This window comes from Neoarius graeffei, chromosome 17 (assembly GCF_027579695.1).
Source record: "Neoarius graeffei isolate fNeoGra1 chromosome 17, fNeoGra1.pri, whole genome shotgun sequence".
NCBI lineage: Eukaryota > Metazoa > Chordata > Actinopteri > Siluriformes > Ariidae > Neoarius > Neoarius graeffei.
Genome location: NC_083585.1, coordinates 63,918,389 through 63,939,975, shown reverse-complemented (window position 1 = coordinate 63,939,975; position 21,587 = coordinate 63,918,389). Strand labels below are relative to the sequence as shown.

General features: G+C 43.1%; 1 protein-coding gene and 1 pseudogene across 1 annotated transcript in view; both read right to left on the bottom strand.

Annotated features, from left to right (window-relative positions):
* The window catches only part of LOC132864411 (tripartite motif-containing protein 16-like), a 29,974-nt gene extending 23,565 nt beyond the window's left edge, over positions 1 to 6,409 (bottom strand). The window contains exon 1 of the mRNA XM_060897830.1: positions 5,766 to 6,409. Coding sequence (XP_060753813.1) covers positions 5,766 to 6,365 — 600 coding nt within the window. The 5' untranslated portion in view covers positions 6,366 to 6,409. The remainder of the gene's footprint in view (positions 1 to 5,765) is intronic.
* Positions 6,410 to 8,451: 2,042 nt separating this feature from the next.
* On the bottom strand, positions 8,452 to 13,402 carry LOC132901267 (putative nuclease HARBI1; annotated as a pseudogene).
* Between the last annotated feature and the right edge of the window lie 8,185 nt (positions 13,403 to 21,587).

Below are 21,587 nucleotides of genomic sequence, written 5' to 3'. Positions count from 1 at the left end.
ACACAAAGTCATGAACAACAACTAGTTCATAGTCAGTAATTTTGATTGAGGGTGAGCAATCTACATCTTGGCCCATAACTTGGGTTTTTTTCAGGCTGATGACGAGACCAAAATCTTGGCACGCGGAACTGAAGGAATCAATTAGTTTTTGCAGATCTTCTTCTGAATAAGTGGCGACAGCAGCATCGTAAATACAACACAGGTTTATATAAATGCATCTAAAGATTCAGAAGGTAAAACCGGTATTGCAGTTTATATCCCTGATTACAAAATCTCTATTAAAAAGAGAACATCAGATCACCTGTCTATATTTGCAGCTGAAATGACCGCCATTATCATTGCATTAAAGTGGATAGAAGAAACTAGGCCCCCTAAAGCAGTTATTTGTTCTGATTCTGCGTCATCTCTCACATCCGTTCAAAGTGGAGAATCGTCATGTCAACAGGACTTATTGAATGAAATTAATAATATCTTATTTTCAATCAGTCAACAGGGAATATCAATCCAGTTTGTATGGGTTCCAGCCCATAAAGGAGTTGGTGGCAATGAGGAAGCAGACAAGCTGGCAAAAGAGGCAACCAAAGAAGAGGAGGTTCAGTTAAGTATTGCACTCAGTAGATCAGAAGTTAAAGTGCATATTCTGGACCAATTTAGTTTTTTTTTTTATATGAAAGTATGTACCTTTACCAGAGACTCAGATTGTTGGCACGCCCGTGTCTAAGACGCACTATTTCGAATAATGAACGCATTGTCGAGAGGGGCAGGGGCCAATATGGACGCGGGCATTTTATACACTATTTGGAACGTTTTGTGGCGTATTACAGACCCTCCAGGATTTCGCGATGTTGCGATTTGCAACTTCAACGCAAATTCAACCAATCCCCGCGAATTCAGGGCGGTGTTGGATATAATTGTAATCACCGCAACTTTCCCGCAAATTTGACCAATCGTTGGCGTCGTCTTGAGGTGACGTCGACAAACTATGATGTGCGAGTCAGTGTTTATGTAGGCTTAAATTCTGTTACTGAAAGTGTGTTATGTTTACAGTGAAGGACTGTGTGCACTTTACATTTTTTTTTTTTACTTAATACAAGAAATTAATGGATGCCAACATTTTTGCCAAAATGGTATTTTATTTTCCATTGTTTAGGCAGCTTCAGCATCATACTGTGAGATTCTGTTCAAATTGTTTTTTCCTTCTATGAAGCCTGAGCCATTTATTTTATTAGTTTATAATTATTGTTTAATTTAGTCTTCAGGAGAGACTGCCTGCACACAGGACTAGTATTAATAGTTTTTTTTTTCTTACATGAAAGCTGAGGCATTTATATTATATTTTAAGGTAACTTCATTTTGTGCTGTGAGGTTCTATGCACTTTAACTTTTGAACCAACAGGTGCATTTGGATAAGTAAAGCCTATTTTTCTGCATTTTTGTAGTCCTGGTAATCTTTTATATTGGTAGTTGTTTATAGGACCATTTCTCAGTGTCTGTTTTTTTAATCAATAGTTTTTCAGTAATAACTTAATATTTAACATATCACTCAATTTTAATTACAAAAAGAGAAAATCACAACAATCACAAAAAAGGCCTGCGGAATCCTGGGGGGACTGGTATTACTTGACTTCATGGTCTCAATATCGAAAATCTTGCACAAATATGCAACTTCCAACATAATTATCTGGATATTCAACAGATTTCAGCATTGGAGGAATTTGTTTTGGCGCAGCCATATTGAATATACGTCGGACCCGTTCGTGTATTTACGCCGCCCCGTTTGTAGCGTCCCAAGCGAGTAAAACCTGATCCAAGTCTTTCGCTAGGTGGCGTCTTACGGTCTATGTACGAATATTCGAAAGAGACAAGAAAACATGGATGAGAAAAAAAAAGAAAAATACATCCATTTTGTCATTCTTCGGCAGAAAGAGAGAGTACATTCACCTGAAAAAACTGATACCCCTGATACCCAAGGTAATTAGTCACACTAGATTTACAACAACTACTGTAACATCAACTACTACAACAGCAACCACTACTACTACTACTATAGACCTACACCAAACTGAAAACAAGTTAATAAAATAAATTATAATTTAAAAGGAGGTGATATATAGTGGCCTGTGATTGAATTCCAAAATATTGCCACTGATTAAACAATATCTCAATATATTTGGTTGAAGCATTGATTGTCATCTACATTACTTCATATGGCTTCTAATACAAAAAAAAAAAAAAAACAGAATTGAGAAGAAAAAAAAACAGCCCCTGGGCTGCCCCAGCTGTTCATTAGGCTCACTTCGCTCACTAGGTTCGCTTCAACTGAAGGATAATCACTGGGCCCCCCATTGTAGAAATGGGCCCCTGTTTTTCCCAGGAGGGGTCCTGTGGGCCCCTTGACCTGCAAAACAATCTGAGTCTCTGCTTTACACACTCATCCAGAAGGGTAATTTTGCACAAGGCCATCTGTCTACAGCAGAAAAAAAATAAAATAACCAAATGCGGCTGGAAAAATCCCAAGGGAGTCTGGAGCCAGAGTCGTGATGTCACCTGCGGAAGTGCCAGGAGGCTGTGAGAGCTTGCACAGTTTCAGTGCACAGCCTGTGTAGACCAAGCGCTCCCATTTCTCCCTCATTGTCTGGTCTTTTGGAAAATGATGAGTACTAATCCCATCAAGATTGGTGTTGCTACACCCTCCTACGATACATCTATGAACCATTTTAATAGTTACACGATAACGTTGAAGAAATTTGCAGAAAACCACCAGGTCGTCTTCTCAGAAACAAACCAGCGCTGATGTAGGATTCAGAGGGAGGCGTCCCGCAGATGACGTCATGAAAATCAATGTTTCCCGGGAAATTCAAATGCCAAGTTTTTTTCAGAGGCAGACCAATTCGCCTCAAACGGCTTGATTTCAACTGAATTTTTCTGGTATTGTGCAAGGTAAAAAAAAAAAAAAAAAAATGCAGAATGTTACAGATATTTGACCAAAGTTTAATATAAAATAGGAGAATTACATTGATCTTGCTCCTGAATTTACCCGTTATATGCACTTTAAGGTACTCATTAAACAAAGTTAACATATGGCAAGCTGAATGGGATAAGGAGAAGAAAGGTAGACACTTGTATAATATACAAAAAGATCTCTCAAGTAGCAAACCGAGTTACCCAAACAGACAGGAGGAGGTTTGGTTTACAAGACTGAGAATAGGCCATACTGGATTAAATAACAGCTTATACGTTGCAAACAAACATCCATCTGGAAAATGTGAACTTTGTGGAGTGAGAGAGGATGTAGATCATGTTCTTTTAAGGTGCTTAAAATTCTACAGACAAAGAGAAAAACTGAAGAGGGAAGTGAACGCAGTCAAGAAAGCCTTTTCTTTAGACACTTTATTAGGTGAGCCGAGATCAGAAAACATCACTTGTGCTATGATAACATTTATCAAAGAAACAAAATTAGCAAATAGGATTTAGTTTGTTGTTTTGCGTTGTTTTTCCTTTTTATTCAATTTTTTCTTTGAAATGACATCCATTTGATTGCACCTCAGTCCAGTAGATGGTGGTAATACACTCTGCTTGTAAACTGCCATAAAACCTGACAGAAGAAGACTGATCTGAGAGCAGAGGTGGAAAGTAACGAATTACATTACTCGCGTTACTGTACTTGAGTAGCTTTTTTGTGTACTTATACTTTTTCAAGTACTTTTACTTAAGTATGTTTTCTTTTAAGTAGCGTACTTCGGTACATTTTACATCACAACCGTTACTGAGTAAAAAAAAAATAAATAAATAAATAATTAAAAAAGTGCTAAAACGGAGAAGGGGAAACGCGTTCTGGAAATGAATCACGGGAAGGACAGTTGTCACGGGCACGAGTCTCACACAGACGATGGCGGACATGCACCGGCGCTTTCAGGGGGGGGCTTCAGGGGGCTCAAGCCCCTGGGCCACAGCCAATCAGGGGCCTTGTAATATTAATAAAATAATAAACTGTCGGAATCGTGGGCCTACATTAATGTACGGATAGAAATAAGGTTAGAAATAAATGAGCGCACAGTAGCCTGCTGTAAGAGACATGGTGGATGTGGTTCGCGAAACGAACACCCACAACTGTACCAGAATAAAATGTAACAAAATGTAACTTCACGCACGAAAGCGCGCCAAAGACTGCAGACTACTGAGACACAAATTTAGAGGCTTTGAAAGATGAAGCGTTCACATGTTAGCGGGGCGCATAAAAGGAAAAAGAGAGAGAGATGCAGGTAATGATAGAATCGTTGCCTAAAGTCACAGACTTTTTAAGGTAAGGATCACCAATCTGTTCAGAATATCAGCTACTTATCAGTAAAGGAATACTAAGCAAAACAAATAATGTTTGAATTGAATTGTTCAATAACACACAGTGCACACAGGCAAGCTACGAGATTTTGGTGCAACATTTCACTTTCATGTTTCGTGTACAATGCTTTGTGTGTGGTCAGGACGATGTAAACGACATGACTGTGTGTATTGACCTTTTTTGTTTGTCTCAGTTTTAATGCAGCATTATCCTAAGCATTCAATTTGATACACTTCCTTTAAATAAAACATCTGGGTTGACATGTACATATATCCTTGTTTCCTCTTCTTTTTCATTTTTGCACAACACAATGGAGGCAGAAAACACCCATTGTTAAAAGTAACGTTTTACTTTTACTCAAAGTACATTTTAAATGATCTACTTTTTACTTGAGTAGATTTTTTGTCTGGTAACTTTACTTGTACTTAAGTAAAATTTCATCAGAGTAACAGTACTTGTACTTGAGTATAATATTTTAGTACTCTTTCCACCTCTGTCTGAGAGCAGTGCGCGTCATCACTGTTCCCTTTTATTTCTCAGTGAGTTTAGAGGGGGGAGACATGCACAGTGCACATCTGGATTCATGGGAGTTATTTATTTGTTCAGCAGTAAAATCCAGAGTCATAGTCAGGTTTACTTCTTTAAGGTGCTGTGTGTACATTCAAAACCACACCCAATTCCACTGGAAGACAACCACACCCAATTTCCACATTCAGAAAGATAAAGATTTTTTTTAACCTGTAGATCATTAAATGTTATGAAATATGATCTCCAGTTACAGAGCTTTAACACAGTCACGTGAGCACTTTAGCTGTAAAATGCTGGAAGAAGGTTGTTGGGTGTTGGCTGTTTAAAGCAGACTGACTGGTCTGACCTCTTTAACATTTCTTTACATATGTCTGTTTGGGGCGGCACGGTGGTGTAGTGGTTAGCGCTGTCGCCTCACAGCAAGAAGGTCCTGGGTTCGAGCCCCGGGGCCGGCGAGGGCCTTTCTGTGTGGAGTTTGCATGTTCTCCCCGTGTCCGCGTGGGTTTCCTCCGGGTGCTCCGGTTTCCCCCACAGTTCAAAGACATGCAGGTTAGGTTAACTGGTGACTCTAAATTGACCGTAGGTGTGAATGTGAGTGTGAATGGTTGTCTGTGTCTATGTGTCAGCCCTGTGATGACCTGGCGACTTGTCCAGGGTGTACCCCGCCTTTCGCCCGTAGTCAGCTGGGATAGGCTCCAGCTTGCCTGCGACCCTGTAGAAGGATAAAGCGGCTAGAGATAATGAGATGAGATGAGATGAGATGTCTGTTTGACTGGAAATAAAAATTTACTTCACTGAGAATGACAGAGAACCAATTAAATCCACTGAATAGAAATTAGATTAGAAATAGAATTTGTATAAAATGACTTGGAAAAGAAGAATGATGTCCAGTTCTCACCTGTTTTTCATTTCTTTCTGCTTTAGTTGAAACTGTATCATGGCCTTTATGTTCATCCGTCGTACACAAATAACAGATGACGCTTTGGTCAGTACGACAGAAGATCTCGATCAGTTTGTCATGTTCAGAGCAGATCTTCTCTTGGAGCTCTGCACAGGCTTCAACTAACGTGTGCTTCTTAAAGGCAGGAGACTGATAGTGAGGTTTAAGATGAGCTTTACAATAGGAGGCCTGACACACCAGACAGGACTTGACAGCTTTGTATTTTCTCCCAGTGCAGGAATCACACTCCACATCTCCAGGTCCAGCGTAACAGTGAGCAGGAGAAGCAGCTTGGAGTTCAGTCTTCTTCAGTTTCTCCACCACTTCAGCCAGCATGTTGTTCCTGCACAGAACAGGCCTTGGGGTGAAAGTCACTCTGCACTGGGGGCAGCTGTAGACGCCCTTCACATCCTCCTGATCCCAGCAGCCATTAATACACACCTTACAGAAACTGTGTCCACAGGGAATAGTCACAGGATCCTTCAGGAGATCCAGACACACTGGACAGCTGAACTGATCCACAGAAAAATGATCTACTGAAACACCAGCCTCTGCCATTTTCCTGTACTGAGAGAGAGAAAGACGCTGAACTTTCTGCCGAGTTTCGTTTTCTCTGAAATGAACTTCCTGCTTCTGTGTGTGTTCTGTGTGGCAGAGAGAGTGGGCGTGGCTTTAAAGAGAGCCCTTTTTTTGTAATGTGTAAGGCGTGGCCTGGCTATGTTAGCAAATTGCTATTCAGTGTGAAAAGATTTTAAACAGTGTGTGTGTGTGTGTGAGAGTGTATTTCCTACAGGGCGTATAGACTTGAACAATCTTACCAGTGATAGTTTAAATGAACAATGAACGCATCTCTCTCTCTCTCTCTCTCTCTCTCTCATGAACAGCATTCTGAAGTGATTAATTGATCTGACCATCCATCCATTCTCTGTAATTGTAATTTAAAAACATTTTATATTGAATTTGTTGTAATATTTGCACATAGTTTACTTACATTATGTTTAAATTTCTGATCCCATTCTGAAACCATCATAATCTAATAAAGTACAAAATGGTCAAGCAGTAAAAATAAAATGATCAAAACATGCCCAAGGATAAAATGAAAAAGCAGAAGGGGAAAAGTGTAAGTACATTCTAAAAATAAATCTATAAATACCTCAACAGTGGAAGTGTTTTTGATCAAAATTAAAAAATAAAAAAATTTCTCCTCTCCTCTCATTTCCTGACTTCTTGTTCACATCCATTTAACACATTATACTAAAATTAAAATCAGAAATGGCCCTGATGCTGCTCCTGAAGTTCTTTCCAACACGTCGTTGAAAAATGACAAACACCAACACCAGTCTCGTCCTTTTGGAAGTTAAAGAAGGTTTATTGCAGAAACAGACACATAGTGATAAGGGTTCAGCACACCACTCATACCGTCCCTTTGTTCTCAAATCTATATATACTCTTTACTAGATAAAAAGGAGACATCTATTGCATTACATCTATTGCAATTACATGCCGGAGTGTGACCAGCTCTAAAGCTGATTGGATCTTCTCTAATCGCTGGTTTGTACGCACATAACGAGCATGATAAGATTAACATGTTGCGGTGCTGAATGTTCTGAATCATTAGTCCTTGAAGAGGAAACGCTCAGTGAAAAGGAAAATTACAAGACAGTGTAACACTAAAATTTACTCTACAATTCCCCCTTTTATCATGTAAATAACATTAAATCTATAATACTGTCATACAGGGTTCACCTACTGGTTACTGTCCAGTCTGTGGCAGTAGTCAGTTAATGAACTACATGGTATTGGGTGTTTTCTATATTAGTCTCTACACCTAAGGCACTTAGTCTCATCTCATCTCCTCTAGCCGCTCCATCCTTCCACAGGGTCGCAGGCAAGCTGGAGCCCATCCCAGCTGACTACGGGCGAAAGGCGGGGTACACCCTGGACAAGTCGCCAGGTCATCACAGGGCTGACACATAGACACAGACAACCATTCACACTCACACCTACGGTCAATTTAGAGTCACCAGTTAACCTAACCTGCATGTCTTTGGACTGTGGGGGAAACCGGAGCACCCGGAGGAAACCCACGCGGACACGGGGAGAACATGCAAACTCCACACAGAAAGGCCCTCGCCGACCCCGGGGCTCGAACCCAGGACCTTCTTGCTGTGAGGCGACAGCGCTAACCACTACACCACCGCGCTGCCAAGGCACGTAGTCCTGTTCCCTAAATCAGCTAGGTATCATACGCTAGTGTATGTGTAGTCAGAATGGATTCTTTCAGCTATCACCATGTGATTGCTATGATCAGTTAATATGTCATGAACCCAGTTAACAGTTTGATCTCTTTCTATATCTTATTTTTCCAGCTGAGAAGTCTGCCCCCTGGAGTACCTGTGGTGTCAGTCACTGCTCCTGTAATACGTGCATTAATCGCCGTCACTGGACAAACTAGCAAATACTACTTATACCATGTATGATGTTCACAATTAGGTACAGAATGAAGAATGCTTTGGAATGCACAGTCTGTCATGTGGCTGTGTGTGTCGATGTGTCGTTGTTCGTCGGTCCCCCTAAGGGGCTCTTGATAGCAGTGTCCACTTATGGTGCGACGAGGCCCCCTGAGGGCTTTTTGAATGCTGTCTTAATCCCCTTCCTGTACCAGGGCCTCCTTGTGCTGCTTGTCTGTTGGTTCAGGTACTCTTCTGCAGTGGCTGGTGTGTACCCACGTGGCTCTGTTGTCCACTTTTACAGCTGACTGTGTGGTGAGCAGCACTTGGGATGGTCCCGTCCACCTGGGCTTGTTCCACTTCGTCCCTATGAAGTCCTTTATCACCACTCCATCACCAGGTTTCAGGTCATGCAGTGGTCCCAGCACGGGGACTGGTAAGGCTGATCTCACCCGTTTGTGAATATTATTCAGAGCAGAAGAGAGGGTTGCACAGTAATTCAACATCACATAAGGAAAGGTCAGGGCATCCTGGTGTAATGGGACCCATCCCTGTGTTTGGGGGTCTTCCAAACAGTATCTCAAAGGGGCTCAAACCATGCTTTGGTCTTTCTCTCATTCTCATCTGCACTAATACTATGGGTAGGACCTTTGTCCACCCTAGTCCTGTTTCAGCACAGCATTTGCTCAGTTTATTTTTCACTGTCCCATTCTACCGTTCCTCCATTAACAGGGTGGGATGCAGAACGCTGTCTTAAGTCTATTCCCAGATAATTACCCAAATGTTTTAACGCCTGGCTTATAAATGGCGTGCCATTATCACTGGAAATCTTCCTTGGAATGCCCCATCAGGGAATTATATCCCATAGGCCTTGGCCACCGCGTCTGAGTCCTTTTTTGCTGTAGGGAAAACTTCTATCCACTTGGAGAATACATCAATCACCAAGCAATACCTTTTCCCCTCACTAGGTAAGAGTAGGCCTGTCATGATATTCGATATACCGACTTATCGTACGGTAAATTAAAATGAACTCGGTAATTTTTTTTACTGCGATTTTGGCATTTACGTGCTGTACATCTACACAGGGAAGTTGCCAGAGTATTAGCTTGACCCATTGACTGAATAAAATACTGCGCTTTTTTCTGTCGTCTCACGCAGCTCTCTGTCAGAGGCGGGGTCTCCCAGCATGCAGCAGTTATCCAGCCAGGGGATCCACTGAATGGGGAAAAGACAACAACACGTTGCTCCTTTGTACAGACCACAGATGTAGAATTGGGTATGGGCATGTCCCTACCAATATTTCTGATTGAATTAAAAAAAAATAAAAAATCCCGCTCTGTGCGCGGTACACAAATGGTTCCTGTAGGTTTCCACTGGGAGAAACACCACACAACTTCTCTCATGAATATCCACTCTGGGGGCGTGGTCACGAAAACAGCATGCAGGTGTAGCTACCGTGTCAATTAGCAAGTGCGGTTGCAGTGCAGTGACCGGCTGCTAGCTAGCAAACTGTCCTTGAGGATTGTAATGTTAGATTAGCTTGTAAAATGAATCACAACAGTTTGTATTCAGTGTGTAAAAACGACAACATACGAATATGACTAAGTTTGTGTGGCATGTAAATAACAATCCGACAACAACCAGTGTTCATTACGGTCACAAAGACATTATTACATAATGTCAAATTGTGCTAATGTTGGCTAATATTGCACCGAGTCTTGCTTGTGAAGCACCTGCAAACTTTAGCAGCCCGCTAACCCTGAATTTGAAGTGCTTCAGTTAAGAACTGCAGAGCCCTGACCGAGTTCATGTAAACAAACTTATATAAAAACCACCCGATGGTGATGTGGACAATAAAAGGTGTCTGGGCCACGAACAATCAAATAAAACATTTTCATGTAATAAACATTACAGCCTCCGCCTTCTTGATCAGAAATTTTTGGTTACTCCGCCTCTCTTTTGAAAATGTCACATACCGAGTCCACACATCCGCTGAACTGATTGGTTTTCGAGGGGGTTCATTTGAAAGCAGTGGCTAAAAACTTCTCTCTGTAGAACCCTGTCACTCACTCACTCCCCCCTCCTCCTCTCTTCTCCAGAAGACAACAAAAAGGCAATAATATAACAACCACCAATCAGAATTCAGATACATTCTGTTGCCAAGTAAAATTTCTCTGGCGGGAAACTTCAGAAAGGCAGTGAGGCGAGGAAACGACTCTCCAAACATTTTAATGAATTGGATGGCTTTATTGGTGAATTATGCCTACAAAAAAAGAACTTTACAGCCGAGGAAGGCGAGGACATTAAACAGTCACTCGACTTTCTGGCGGAGGAAGTTTCTGTTATTAAACAACAGAAAGCCATCATGGACCTGGTGACGGAAGTGAAGTCGCTCAGGCTGCAGAATGCCGAGAAGGACCGGCGGCGTTTCGCCCACCTGGAAAGCAGAGTTGCTGAACTGGAACAGGACACCAGGATGAAGGACGTCATCGTCACTGGGATTCAGATTAAACCCAGGTCAGATGCAAAAGCAGTGACAAGGGAGGGAGAATCTGATGAACTGGGGCCTCATGTACAAAGACCTGCGTGGATTTCCCACTAAATATGTGCGCACGTCAAAATCGGGAAATTTGTGTACGACCAAAAAAATCCGGATGTATCAATCAGTGCGTATGAAGGTTTCCACGCACTCTCCTGTTGTACATCCCAATCAACGTGGAATTCGGCGCACATGCACGAGCCTCGTTCCCCGCTCCGTCTCCTCCCTCAATTATTCCACACTGAATATGTTAATTAGTATAAATAGACGGCGGCACGGTGGTGTAGTGGTTAGCGCTGTCGCCTCACAGCAAGAAGGTCCTGGGTTCGAGCCCCGGGGCCGGCGAGGGCCTTTCTGTGTGGAGTTTGCATGTTCTCCCCGTGTCCGCATGGGTTTCCTCCGGGTGCTCCGGTTTCCCCCACAGTCCAAAGACATGCAGGTTAGGTTAACTGGTGACTCTAAATTGACTGTAGGTGTGAATGTGAGTGTGAATGGTTGTCTGTCTATGTGTCAGCCCTGCGATGACCTGGCGACTTGTCCAGGGTGTACCCCGCCTTTCGCCCGTAGTCAGCTGGGATAGGCTCCAGCTTGCCTGCGACCCTGTAGAGGATAAAGCGGCTAGAGATAATGAGATGAGATGAGTATAAATAGACCTGCAGTAAGGCCCGTGTTAGGTAAAAGACATGGCAACTTTTACTAACGCATTAATGTTAATTAAATGTTAGAAATCTCGCGTTAATCAAATTAACATTTAACATTTATTATTAACATTTAACATGAACATTTATTCGCGTTAATCCCTGCCTTTAGCACAGTGTAATAGAATTCACATACATCACTTAGTTGTTCTGTCACCTCCAATTAAAGTGATGTTCAAAGTGTATGCTATGAGACATGCAACGGTCACTGATTGTATGCCACTGAATGTAGCCTATACCAAGATAACGGTATGATTCGCATCGTCCGCAGTGCCTGCGCCACAATGAGTGTCTGAGTTACATGGGTTTTGAAAACAAAAAAACACCTTTAGTGCTCTAATGTGTACATTTTTTCAGGGACACCCTGTATTTGAGGAAATGTCTTCCTCTCTTAGTAGGCCCAATATTCCTAGCCACATGTAACCAGAAATAAAACGTGCACATTTTCCACAATAGGATTTTAATGACAAATGTATTCTAGCAGGGTGCCAGGGAACAACAGGAGGCCCCCAGTCCATCCCAACCGAGCAGGAAGAGGACCCCCAGCCGAGCGGATCCAGCGTCACTGTCACCTGCACCCCTTCTCCACCGCCTGCCCCTGTCGCCGGGTCCACAGGCCGGGTGCTGACGCACGCGGTCCTTGAGTCCCAGGGGGAAATTTTAAAGGGGATAGAGGCGATTAACGACAACCTCGAGGGAATCCGCGAGGAATTGAAGGAACTGAATAACACATTAAAAGAATATCTTAAAAAATGAATGGTGTCCCGTCTGCCCTTACCTTTTCACATTGTGGCTATTAAGCGCTGCCGGGTTTGTATGCCATGTCGCTGTGGCACCTCGTTGTGAGGCCCAGGATCTGGGTCCTCCGGCAGGTCTCGCTCCATTATTGGCACGCCGTACCGCTGCACCACATTGTGTAACACGCCACATGCCAGCGCAATACGGCACGCCTTTTCAGGCTGATAGAGCAGCACCCCCCCACACTCCGGTCAAGGCAGCGCCACCGGCTTTTCAGGTGGCCAATGGTGCGCTCCACCACTGACCGCGTCCGTGCGTGGAGGTTGTTGTAGCGCTGCTCCTGATCAGTCCATAGGTTGGCTAGGGGGGTCAGTAACCATTTTCGGAGTGGGTAGCCGCTGTCTCCTATGAGCAATTGGGATAGGTCCAGCATAAGCTATCCAACATGTGTATATTTCAAGTGAATTCACTTCAAGGTGTTTTAGATTGCTTACCAAGTAACCACCCATCACGCACTCTGCCGGCATCCACCCTGTTTCCCACAGAGCTGTTCGCCAGGACGAATGCATCGTGGGTCGCCCCAGGCCACCTTGCCACGATATTTATCAGGCACATTTGGGCATCATATATAATCTGTACATTTATAGAGTGGAAATGTTTCCTATTCACGTACGCATATTCACCCTCAGATGGTGCCTTTATAGCAATATGCGTGCAGTCGATCACTCCGATTACATTTGGAAAACCGGCTATCGCTGCAAATTGCGCTTTTATCTGTGCTTGGTCTGCCACATCATAGGGAAACTGTATGTACCTGGCCGACAGTCGGATGATCCCATTTAACACAGACGGAATAGCGCAGCTGAGAGCTGTCTGGCTCATTTCCGACCGGTCGGCCAGTTACCTCTGGAATGAGCCTGTTGCTAGGAACCCAAGCGTGGTCAGGACTTGGATAGGAACGGGTAAGGCGTGACTCCTCGCCGTCTCCCTCTCCAACCCCGGGCCCAACTCAGCACAGAGCTCCAAAAGAATGGCTCTTGGAAGTCTGAATCGGCTGATAAGCCAGTCATCATCGTGAGCCAGGAAATCGGTGTAATCACGGAACACCCGTTCTCTCCTAATCCGACCACTTGCAGCATCTTCCAATAAGGCCAACCACACCATTGTCATCCTATCGGTTATCGCCACATGTTGCGCATGCTTTTATATCCTCATTTAATTTGATGCATGCTAGTGATTGGTCCCCACACACCGCGGTTGTGTCTGATTTGTACGCACTTGGAAATCGTTTCATATATTGATCTTGGTAATTATGTGATAAGGCTACCCCACGCAACATCAACTAATAATAATAGTTCAGTCTGACACCTCGCGGCAAATGCGCGAGGAAGATCTATTAAGCTAGCTGGAATGCATGGTCCTGCATGTGCATTCTTTAATTTAATTAATTAACCAATAGTCAATGGGAATAATATCGAAATGATATTGCTGGGGTTTCTCATTTCCCGTAATTACAATATGGAAGGGATGGTTGATGGATCTGTTGGCATTTACCCAACAGTCTCGCATTATGTGTCTCGACAATGTCGTATGACTGACATACATTTCAATTCACGCATCCTGATGTTCCGATGCATTTTTGGATGCCTCTTATCGCCATGTCATGACTCTTGACTGAGTAGGCCTAAATGTAGTTGCGTTGCTCTGCCTCTAAGTGTTGCCAAGTACCAAGTTGCACCAGAAGTGTGCGTACGCCAGCCATGAGGTTTGCGTAGAGTACCGCACTTTTCCACGCCAAGTCAATCTTTGTACATACGAATGTTTGTGCAGAAAGTGACGTACGTAGCTTTTTTGTGCGTATGCAAGCTTTGTACATGAGGCCCCTGGGCAGCAACTCCGTGGAGCAACAAGTGTCGGCATTCCTACACTCAAAGGGAATCGATATTGATTGCAGCTAGTGATGTGTCATGCGCAAAAGCTTTGTAGTGAATGAGAAGAGCCGGCTCCCCACTTTTTTCCCCCCTTTCGATTCTCAGCTCTCACTCTCAGTGGCTCAGCTCTGCTCATGGCAGAACTTTATGATTGGCAACATGGCGGCCTTGTGGCCAATCACATATGAGGATATGGGATCATACCATTATGTGAAAACAGAGAGGGGGACAGACGCGACAGTCAGGTGGAGCGTCTGTCCATTCCCGTCAGTGAGTGAGACAGTAGACAGCGGTGAGGAGGACAGCGCAAGTGCGGTACAAAAACACGTAAATATGACCGACACCCATAAACGAAGCAGCATCTGGCTGCAGTTTAAAGATATTGGGAAGAGCAGAGCAGAGCGCCTTCACTGTAAAATGAAAATAACAGTAAGAGCAGGTTCCACCACAAACCTGCACAGACGCATCAGAACTGTCCATCCCACAGTGCAGTTGGAGGAGAGAGGGCAAGCTGGCTCAACGTCTACTGACCCTGGTGTGTCTGGTCCCAAACCAACAACTGCTGCAGCAGCTACTAGTAGTGCAAGTATAATAACCCCTCCTACTGCAACTCAAAGCAAAATAAGTCAGTTTATACCAAAGCAGATCTGTGCTCACTCTAGGACCCAAATTGTTTTAGCGAAAAGTGCTAAAGACTCAAATTTTTCTTTAGCAATTTGCAATTTTGCTTAGCAAGAAATGCTAAAACAACAATTTTCTTTTTAGCAAAGTAATTTTTTAGCAAGATGTGTTATACTTCTAAATATTTCTTGCACTGACATATTGAAAAATGAATTGTTATTGTAGTTTGTTGGTGTTTCAATAGTGCTTGCAAGCTTGTTTCCTGCCTTTGTCTTTCCATGTTCTTGATTTATGTTCATAGCATGCTTATTTATTCTTGAAATCCTCTTAATTTGATCATTTCATCAACTGTATATATGTAATGAAATTGTGTGTCTAATTTAACCCGCTTAATCTGGTTTACGGAGTCCATATTTTTCATTATAATTATATCTAACATCTGGTGTGATGTGCTTTGCATTGTTTGCTATCTATGCACCTTTTAGCCCTTAGTCACCCTCTGTAGTATGCTGTCTGGCTGTGTAACAACTGCATGGTGAGTGGCTTCCAACTCTATCAGGGATTTATCACACCTATGGGTCATGTATAAATTTGAACTGGCCAAGTTGGCCTGGCCAACATCAGTGTCTGATTTGACCAATATCAGTGGCTGTCCTTGCTAAATTAATTTTATTTTTTTCAAAATTCTATTTTAACATCTCAACCACTGGTATTGCCTCGCGTGTGTGTGTTTTCATTATTGAGATATGTGTATGTGTGTGTGTATAATTGGGATCCGTGTGCGTGTTTAGGGGGAGGGGAGTGTCTTTATGGGTAGGATGAAGGGAGCTCAGGGAGTTAAAATCAATGGTTGTTTCTTATAAATTAATCTCATAACCCAAATATAATGATATTCACCATTAATTTCTCAAATGAAACACTTGCAGTCAAAACTTTGAACCATGTGCGTCAAAACGCTCTGAAAACAAGGTACACTTGGTCGATATATCCTGGTTCATCTGCGAGTTCTTCCAAAGTTCTGTCAGGGTTGATATTATGTAGAAAATACGTCTTTAGAATGGTTATATCGTGTTTTTATCCCTAACTGAGAAAGCTAACAGAACATTCCAATGTTATCTCACTTTTTAGATAAGTTTGTCATACGTAAAGTCAGGTAATTTATTTTAAACAAATCTCGATATAATCTTGTTCACTAATGAGCGAGAATTGCCGACATTATCAGCGCAACTCGGAAATTGATCATTTTATATGTAAGGTCCGCTGCTACATAGACATATAAACAGACGCCGCATTGAGCTGCTGGCCCGTTGCTGGGATACGTCAGAGTGTCCGCCATATTGGATGTGGCAAATCTTCCCCGTAAACCAATGCAAGTAAAATGTACTGAACTTCATAAAGCCCCTTTCTACAATAATATTTAACTCGATGCCTTTTATTCACCCATTAAGACACACACGTATATATTTGGGAAACAAACAGGCATAAAAACAACACATAACTTTTAACGTGATGGTTATAAATAGTGTGCGAAATACCCGTCAATATTCTGAATGACCACCAAACTGAGTTCGGCCAGGTTCTAACGTCATACCAAAACAAAATACATCACTGATTCCTTCACATTCAGAAAGGTTAAAAACATTCATCATACGTTCAAAAACGTTCATCATAGTGTGGCACTGTATTATCTAATTCTCACTGCTTATAACTCTACACCTCCCCGGTGGAGATGAGCTGGGAGACTGAAGACTGAAGGAACAGTACTGAAAAGTATTTTTCCAGTTTCACCTGTGAAAGGTAATCCCATGTGATCTCGTTTGGACGGTAAACCTATTGGTACAGTTAAACGCAGCACATGAATGAGGCATCTTTATTCTCGGCTACTGTCTAGACACTATACCAGAGACGGGTGAAGAATCTCCACTTTACCACATCCAATATGGCGGCGAGGATGACGTATGAGACGCCACCTTCTGCGTAGAATATGTTTATATGTCTATGCTGCTATTGGAAGACGTAATTTACGGTCAACCAATAAGAAGCTTCGAAACTTGGGAGCGTTGGTTATAAATCAAAACATTGAAGATGGACACGAAAGGTACTGTTCATCTTGAGAAATTGCAATTGTTTGATGGCTTTTGCTTAAACTTTAAATGACTTTCGCATAAAATGCAAATACAGATGATTTTCTTTTCGCAAATTGGAATGAAACTTCGCAATTTGCGGACGTGCGAGCGGCTAGCGTGAGCCCAGCAGATGACCCCAGCCAAACAGCACAGTATTGATGAGGAGTTGGCTAAAATGATTGGCACTGATTTCCAGCCCTTTTCCATTGTGGAGAACAAAGGTTTTAAAAGTTTTGTCAAAGCCTTAAATCCCACGTACACTCTACCCAGTAGAAAAACACTGTCCCTAACAATGATCCCAAAACTATATGACACAGAACGTGCATTATGGCAAGACAGGGTGAAAAAAGCTCCACCAGTTTGCCTGACAACTGACTGCTGGACCTCTAGAACCACCTGCTCTTTCATGTCCGTCGCTTGCCACTTTATTGAAAATTACAAGATGACATCTTGCCTGCTAGACTGCTTTGAGTTCACTGACAGACACACTGCAGAAAGCTTGGTAGAGGAGCTATTAAGAGTGGTAAATGAGTGGCAAGTACAGGACAAAGTGGTGTGCTGTGTGAGTGATAATGCTGCAAACATCACCAAAGCCATAAAAAATCTGAAGTGGACCCACCACCCATGTCTGGCGCATACATTAAACCTGATAAGAGATTCCCTGAAGGTGGTGAAAACAACCGTGGACAAGGTAAAGGCTATTGTGGAGTTTTTCCACAGAAGCACAGTAGCTGCAGAGAGGCTGAAGTCCACACAGCGCCAGATGGAGTTGCCCGAACTGAGGCCCAAACAAGAGTGTGCTACCAGGTGGAACTCAACATTTTATATGTTGAAACACATTCTTGAAACAAAAGATGCCATCATCTCCAGATGCCAGGGGTTTTTTTTTCTCCCCCTCCCCAAAAATCTGTCCCTCCAAGTTACATGTTGGTACTGGGATCGAGATGCTGACCTCTTCGACTCCTTGGACCTGCCTGATCCATCGTGGTGCCCTGTGTCTGGTTGGAGTCTCATCGCATCGCTCCTGTGGAGGGCAGCCCCATATGGACAGTTGGGGGTCGCGCCTGGAGGACGCTCTGGACTATTGCAGTGGTGCTTTTGTGGCTGGCAACTGCAGTTGACTTGCTGAATTTGGGACTGTGGTTGTGGTGAACGGTTTTGCGCTCGGGTTTCCGTCGGTGGGGGGTTTATAGCATCAACAAAGCTGGCTTTATGTTAGGACTGTTAATGTTATAGTCATGTCTGTTGTTGCCCAAATGAGGATGGGTTCCCTTTTGAGTCTGGTTCCTCTCGAGGTTTCTTCCTCATGTCGTCTGAGGGAGTTTTTCCTTGCCACCGTCGCCACAGGCGTGCTCATTGGGGATAGATTAGGGATAAAATTAGCTCATGTTTTAAGTCGCTCAAATTCTGTAAAGCTGCTTTGCGACAATGTTTATTGTTAAAAGTGCTATACAAATGAACTTGACTATTCTTTTCAACCACATTTATTGACAATATATTTTTTGATTCACTTAAATATGCTACATATAATGGTAATATTTTATAAATGACCTAACTAACCATTTCCTCAACTTTTTGTCTCTTGGCTCAATTCACCCTCCCCATTGAACAAGCAAGTTTAGAGAAGAGAGTTCATGAGGCTCAATGAAAATGCATTAATTTATGGAAAGAAACTGTGCAGAACCATTTCCTGAAAATTAATTATAAGCTGATTAAACAGAAGAACCACATCGGGTTTTCGACTCTCACCTCATCAGGAGGAAACACATCCACCAGTAGAGCAAGAAAATCTCCAGAGGCTTTGGAATTATTGCTGAGCTTCATCACTATGTTTCTCAAAGTATTCTAACTCAGCTGTACTACTCTCTTATTTATTCTTTTTTAATATATGGTGTTACAGTCGCCACAGGCTTCATCATTGGGGATAGATAAGGGATAAAATTAGCTCATGTTTTAAGTCGTTCAAATTCTGTAAAGCTGCTTTACAAGAATGTTTATTGTTAAAAGCGCTATACAAATAAACTTGACTTGATCTCCACCCTGGCCCTCATCAACGCACCTGTTGATACGTTCAGTCAAGAGGAATGGGAGCTGGTGAAAGAGGTCTGCACCGTCCTGCAACCATTTGAGGAGGTGACTGTGGAGATAAGTGCAGACAGGTACCTTGGACAATTGTTTTTTCTCTACTACTATTCAGTCACTATTATACATTGCAGAAACAACACATATGATTGACAAAACTAAATTGAAAAAAGCAATATGCTGCATAATTTTTAAAAAGCCTAATTTTAAAAGTTGCTGTTTTCTTTCCTTCAGCTATGTCACAGCCTCCAAAATGCTCCTCCTTTGCAAAGGTCTTCAGCCCGTGACAGCCCAACACCAACTGACAGTAACCGTGCAGAAAGTAAAGGAATTGGTTGCGGCTCTTTGTTCAGCCATGGACCGAAAATTTCTGCGTATGGAGTTCAACACTGTCCTCTCAGAAACCACATTACTGGATCCTAGGCTTAAAAAGCTTGCATTCAGTGACAACAGAGCGGTTGACGAGGCACTTCAGAGAATAACTGCTGCAGCAGCAAAATGCACCCCCAGCAGCCAGCCAGCTCCACCATTGGAGGGCCAAGTGGAGGAGGAGCCACAAACTTCTGCTGCGTGGAGGCTCTTTGATGTAAGAGCTACAGGAGATGCTGCAAGGAGAAATACTACAGCTGATATTATAACGGAGATGCGATGTTATCTTGAGGAGCCCCTCATCCAACAAGCAGAAGACCCACTGAGCTGGTGGCAGGCCAAGGCCTCAGTCTTCCCACACCTGGTGAAGGTGATGGAGGGGAGACTGTGCATTGTGGCAACATCTGTTCCTTCAGAGAGAGTCTTCTCAAAAACAGGGCAGATACTAATGGCCCTTTTCCACTACCCTTTTTCAGCTCGCTTCAGCTCGCTTCAGCTCACTTCAGCCCGACACGGCTCGCGTTTCGACTACCAAAAACCAGCACGACTCAGCTCGTTTCAGCCCTGCTTAGCCCCCAAAACTCGCACCGTTTTGGAGTGGGGCTGAAGCGAGCCAAACCGTGCCGACTGAGGTTGGGGGCGTGAGCAGACACTCCCCTGTGCACTGATTGGTGAGGAGGAGTGTCCTCACATGCCCACACACGCCCCGCGAGCGCGCTGGGATCTGTAAACACCGCAAACCCGGAAGAAGAAGAATTATGAATTACGAGAATTTCTGAAGCCTTATGCGCCTCGCCTCATCTATACGCTCTTGCCAGTATCTGTCCGCGTTGTCGGTGACAACAAGCCACAGCATCAAGACCAGCAACACTAACGACTCCATGTCCTCCATGTTTATTGTTTACTATTCGGGTCGTGAGACTACCGCTTAAAAGCTCACTGAATCAGTGACATACAGAGCATCGTGCACGAGTTCGCGGAGCGCAAGGCTCGTCGTATGCCCTTCAAATAATGCGCGCAGTAGGCTATTGATGTTTTATTATGAGCCATGTACAGTATGTCGCCTAATGTTTTTTTGTTTCTGAGTTACATGTTCGTTTGAAGGACTTAATCCGTAGTGTTGAAATTGGTAAACACAGTGCATTCAGTGAGGTTTGCACCGCCCTCCTTTTATTTCTGACTCTTCCTGTCACCACTCTGAGCGCTCATTCGTATGCCCTTCAAATAATGTGCGCAGTATAGGCTATTGATGTTTTATTATGAGCCATGTACAGTATCCTAATGTTTTTTGTTTCTGAGTTACATGTTCGTTTGAAGGACTTGATGTACTAAATAACATAGTTGCACCCGGTAGTGTTGAAATTGGTAAACACCGCAGTTGCGGACATTTTGTAGCCTAAAATTATGTTATGATAAGCTTTAATAAAGGGCCCGGTCATTTGCCCCGCCCCCGGCCCGGCTCTGACTTGTTCCGCCACTGTCACTGATGTCACTGTTTGCGCTGCTTAACGACATCACGTGACGTCCACCCACTTTCGCTAACTCCACCCAATGTGTCCACCCACTTCCAGCCAGCACGGTTCAGCGCGGTTGTAGTCGAAATGCAACTCCAACAGCCCCGCTCAGCCCGACTCAGCTCGACTCGGCACGGCACAGCCGCGTTTGTAGTGGAAAAACGGCATAAGTGAGAGGAGAAACCGCATCAGCCCATCCAAGCTGAGGCATTTGAGTTTTTTGAATGGTCAACCTGCACTGAAGACATACTGTTGGGTTACTGAGTTTGGTTCTGTGGATCTGTTTGCAGTGTTTTGTTCATTTGTTTGTGTGTTAAATTTAAATTAAAATTTTGATTAAAATATTAAACAAAAGTAAGAATGCCTGCTTTTGTAACAGAACAAATACACAAAATTAGGCAATTATAAGGCCTCTCATAAAAACACTAAATGCAAAAGGGTTTATCAACACACAAAGTAGGGATCGACCGATATGTTTTTTTCAGGGCCGATACCGATACTGATTATTATGGAATTGGGATGCCGATAACCGATATGTGCAACCGATAAATGTAAACATTATAATTCACATGAAATTAAACATAACACACACTGACACAGACCTTCATATCCATGAAATGCATGTTTAATTGTAAAATTGAACATGAAATTTTGTGCAGGGAGATGCCAGCAGCATTTGTACAATAAAGTCAAACAGTTAGAATAAAATGAG